This window comes from Lactuca sativa, chromosome 5 (assembly GCF_002870075.4).
Source record: "Lactuca sativa cultivar Salinas chromosome 5, Lsat_Salinas_v11, whole genome shotgun sequence".
NCBI classification, from domain to species: Eukaryota; Viridiplantae; Streptophyta; class Magnoliopsida; order Asterales; family Asteraceae; genus Lactuca; species Lactuca sativa.
In genome coordinates this window covers 217,294,608-217,299,701 of record NC_056627.2, presented here as the reverse complement: position 1 = coordinate 217,299,701, position 5,094 = coordinate 217,294,608, and the positions used below count along the sequence as shown (strand labels likewise).

The following is a 5,094-nucleotide window of genomic DNA, read 5'->3' as shown; positions in this document are numbered from 1 at the left end:
AGATGGTCATCCCGACTACCCCCAAAATCAATCGCACATTCCCTAAGCATGTCCTCCAAGGTCTGAATCGTCCGCTCACTCTGCCCGTCTGTCTGCGGATGGAAGGCGGTACTAAAATGTAATCGTGTGCCCAATTCCTCTTGAAACTTCCTCCAGAATCGAGAGGTAAATCGGGTGTCTCGATCGGAGACGATAGAAACGGGCACCCCTTGTAATGAGACAATCTCCCGAACAAAGATCTCGGCTAATTTCTCCGCCGATGAGCTCTCCTTTATAGCCAGAAAGTGAGCACTCTTAGTCAAACGATCAACAATCACCCATATCGTATCGGATCCTCGGGCAGTTCTAGGAAGTTTTGTAATGAAGTCCATGGTTAGATGCTCCCATTTCCATTTAGGAATCTCCAATGGTTGCAACTTCCCATGCGGTTTTTGGTGTTCCGCCTTGACCTTCCGACAGGTCATACATTCTTCCACAAATTGAGCCACATCATTCTTCATTCCATGCCACCAGTAAGCCTCATGAAGGTCCCGATACATTTTAGTAGCACCAGGATGGATAGAAATTTTTGACTTATGAGACTCATCCATTAGGGTTTTCCGATTTCCCCCGGTATATGGAACCCAAACCCTACCGTAGCGATTCAGCAAACCCCGCCCGTCTCATTCCATCTTAGGCAACTCTTTCCCAATCTTCTCACGCCTGATGTTTTCCTCCAGTATTGTCGTCTTTTGGGCATCCCAGATTACATCTAACAAAGACGGCACCATCGTGATCCGGAGACACTTAGCTTGAATCGGTTCGACAGATTGTTTACGACGTAGACCATCAGCTACCACATTAGCTTTACCGGGGTGGTAGTGAATTTCACAATCATAATCTTTTACAACATCCGACCATCGGATCTGCCTCATGTTCAAATCCCGCTACTCGAACAAATATTTCAGACTCTTATGGTCAGTGTATATGATAAACTTCACTCCATAGAGATAGTTTCTCCAAATCTTAAGAGCGAAAACAACAGCCCCAAGCTCCAAATCATGAGTGGGGTAGTTTCGTTTGTCGGGTTTCAGCTGTCAGGAGGCATAGGCTATCACCCTATCTCATTGCATTAACACGACACCAAGACCCTGAAGCGATGCATCACAGTAAACCACCATATCCTCAACCCCATCAGGTAAGGCCAAAATCGGAGCATTACACAATCGTTTCCTTAACTCATCAAACGCCAGCTGCTACTCCGGGCCCCAAACGAAATTCATTGATTTCTTGGTCAATCGGGTGAGTGGTAAGGTGATTTTAGAGAAATTTTCAATGAACCTCCGGTAATAACCGGCTAAACCCAAGAAACTGCGAATTTCAGAAGGTGTTTTTGGAATCTTCCATTGTTTAACCGCATTAACCTTGGCTTGGTCGACCTTAATACCGTGTTTGTTTACCACATGCCCCAACAACTAAACTTCTTCCAACCAAAATTCACATTTTGAGAATTTAGCATAAAGCCTTTCTCTTGCCAGAGTTTCCATAATCTCCCGAAGGTGTTGCTGATGCTCCTCTTTGCTCTTAGAATAGACTAAGATATCATCTATGAACACTATGACCGAACGGTCAACCATCAGGCTACACACCCGGTTCATGAGATCCATAAACGCTGCGGGTGCATTGGTGAGCCCAAAAGGCATCACCATGAATTCAAAGTGCCCATATCAAGTACGGAATGCTGTTTTCTCAATGTCTTCTTCACGAACCCGCATCTGATGGTAACCGGAACGTAAATCAATCTTGGAAAACCAAGATGCTCCCTGAAGCTGATCGAAAAGATCGTCAATACGTGGCAACGGGTACCTATTCTTTATCGTGCGCTTATTTACCTCCCTATAATCAATACACATTAGTTGGGATCCATCTTTCTTCTTCACAAAGAGAATAGGAGCAGCCCAAGGCAAGCAGCTTGGCCGTATAAACCCTTTATTACTTAGTTCTTGAAGTTGATCTTGGAGCTCTTTCATTTCAGGTGGTGCCAAGCGGTAAGGAGATTTCGCCACCAGAGTCGCACCTGGCACCAAATCAATGCGAAACTCCACTTTCCGAATAGGTGGAAAGCCAGGGAGTTCCTCCAAAAAGACATCGTTGAAGTCGGAAATGATAGGAACGTTGTCTAGTGCGATAGCAGAAGAGCAAGAAGCCATAGCCAGGCGGGGAATGTCCCCCTGAATAATAAGTTCTCCAGCTCTAGGGTTTCGAACACGAACTTGCTTCTTACGACAGTGGATTTCCACATCAAACGCATCAAGCCAATCCATGCCTACGATAACGCAGAGATCTCGCATCGCAATAGGGATAAGATCAATGGGGAATTCAACTCCAGAAAACTCGAGAGTGTAACCCCGATAAACATCGGTGACATAAATAGTGCGGTTGTCGGCAACATCGACAACCATTGGGTGAGCCAATTTTCCGATACTACGCCCCAAACGATTAATAAACGTGTGAGATATAAAAGAATGGGTAGCACCGCTATCAAACATAACAACATCGGGCTCGGAATCTAGCAAATAAGTGCATGCCACTGTCGTTGTAATCACCGGCTCCTCCACAATCATCTGGTGAGCATGACCTCGTGTCACCATAGTGGTTCCCTTAGAGGACGATGCAATTACAGGATTTGTATCCCCGTCTCCTTTACCAGTCTTGAACTTCGGGCATTCAGGCTTCTTGTGTCCCGTCTCGTTGCAGTGATAGCAGACGGGAACTGCAGAAGTAATATGAGGTACTGCACTCGTAGGGGGATCCCTACAATTCTTCCAATGATGCCCTGACTTTTTGCAGTTGTAGCATATCAACAGATTTTTCTCGCCCTGAAGACGTCCTATACTCATACCTTGACTTACTACCCTGCTTTTGCTTTTTTTGGGCATCTCTGGATGTCTTGGAAGAGGTGTCATTGGCCTTCCTCTTGGACTGGGTCTGCAACTCGATTTCCCTCCTCCTCGCTACATTCATGGTCGCAGATAAAGTCGAGAACGCTTGCATGCTAACGAATTCCCGAATCTCGGTACGTAGGATGGCCGTGTACCAGCTGACTAACCAGGCCTCGTTCCCACCAAACGAGGGGCAAAAAGATAGCATCTCTAAGAACTTGGCGTTCAGGTCACTAACAGACTCGGTAGTCTGCTGTAAGGCCATGAACTCTTGCTGCATCCGCTGCTGCTTCACCTTAGGCACATATTGTGTGACATCCCCAAAATCTCGGCCAGAAAAGACCGATTTACATTTATGCTTTTAAATATTTTCATAGTAAATCCTTTTGATTTGAAAGAGTTGCGGAATTTGTTCCCAAAAACAAAACATGATAAAACATTGTTTACCGAAGCATTTCATAAAAGAAATGTATTTTCATTATAATCAAAACTCGGGGTGTCATGTTCCGATACAGACCAATAAGCATAAACGAATACATTACAAGTCATATAACAAATATAAACATATGCAGACTTGTAAACAAAACAACTTGATGGTTCATCCATCTCATGCCCTTCCGCCACTACCTGTAATACAATTTAAAACTGAGTGGGTCAGGCTTGGGAGCCTGGTGAGCATGTAGGGTTTTCAACCCACAATAAATATCATATTTAATTTTCACCAACCAACAATAACCCAATTACCCATTCCCGTTATTCTCACTTTAATGTCCCTAAAACAACTAACATAAGGGACCTAGTCTAAGAATATTTCATCGGGGCGACAACACATGCTTCGGGGGTACCTCAGCAATATAAGTCAAATAAGGCAACCATGAGGGGGATGGAGTACAGCGAATGAACACCCAAGTTCATTAACACCTACAGGTGGCGAACCTGCTAATGTTTCCACAAGACTGTCTAGAATAGCCAGTGCTCGTCATCTAAACTCCGCTAGATGACTCAATCAAACAACAACGAGGCCTCTCATCTGTTTATTACACACCAACGGTCTACCCATGTTCTACCCAACATATTAGTAGATAAAAATATACATTTGTATACATAGTTTAAAGAAAACCTGTATAGCATGCTTTAATCAACACATATATCACATAACAGATGAGGCACACACACACATAATACATATCTCATAAAGAAATAAGCAGATCTATAAGATAGAAGAGAGTGAATACACATTCACACATAACACAACCAAATATATACACATAGCACGTATTTTTTTTATATAAAATACTTCGTATTATTGTATTAGAAGAAAATAACTACACACTCACTTGATCAGAAGATGATCGGACAACACTACGGCTTATAAAAGTAGTATTCCTCAGCAGATCTGGAAGATCTCCTCGAAAATCGAACTTCTCACGGGCAGAGCTTCGACTCGGGAACCGCACTTTTCGGGATCTTCGGGATCTCGGGACTTGCCTCGGGGCTAGAGTATGATACCGGGACTTCGGGGTAGCTTCGGGGGTTTTTGCGCAGAGCTTCGACACGAAAACGAGAGGGAATTGGCAAAAATACCCGGAACCCTCGCATCCTATTTATAGGAAGCTGGAGCCTCGGAGTACGCGGGGCGTACTGCGTTATGCGGGGCGTACTGCCCAAAACGTTATTGCTTACGTATCCGAAGTGCTCGAGTGCGAGTGTCGACATCCCTCGGAGTACGCGGGGCGTACTCGAGTACGCGGGGCGTACCTCGGATCAGATCGGTGACTCCTTCGGATAATGCTTCCGAATTTTGAATTAAAAATAAATACAAAATGATTAATAAACTTCAGAAATTCATAACTTCTTCATACGAACTCCGTTTTCGACGTTCTTTATATCCACGCGAAGGTGAGACCACGCTCTACGACTTTCGTTTAGACTTCGTCGGCAAATTTTGACTTTATTTTTATTATTTATTTTTAATAGGCCGGGACAGAAACTTTCGTTATAATTTCATAACTTCTTCGTTTGACGTCCGTTCTCGCCTAACTTTTTATCGTTTCAATACCAACAATGAGATCTTCGATTCTCATTTAGATTGCTTTGGCTAACAACCGCTCGATCTCAAATCGAGTAAAACAGGTTGTATACCGCTAAGCCGGAACTTCGATAAATCATAACT

At 43.9% G+C, this 5,094-nt stretch overlaps 1 protein-coding gene across 1 annotated transcript; it reads right to left on the bottom strand.

Annotated features, from left to right (window-relative positions):
• Nucleotides 1-662: 662 nt before the first annotated feature.
• LOC111895023 (uncharacterized) lies at nt 663-2,918 on the bottom strand. The gene is made up of 2 exons (XM_052763581.1): nt 1,976-2,918; nt 663-844 (listed from the first exon to the last, which is right to left on the bottom strand). The coding sequence occupies exons 1-2, from the start codon at nt 2,916-2,918 to the stop codon at nt 663-665; spliced, it is 1,125 nt and encodes a 374-aa protein (XP_052619541.1).
• Nucleotides 2,919-5,094: the final 2,176 nt, after the last annotated feature.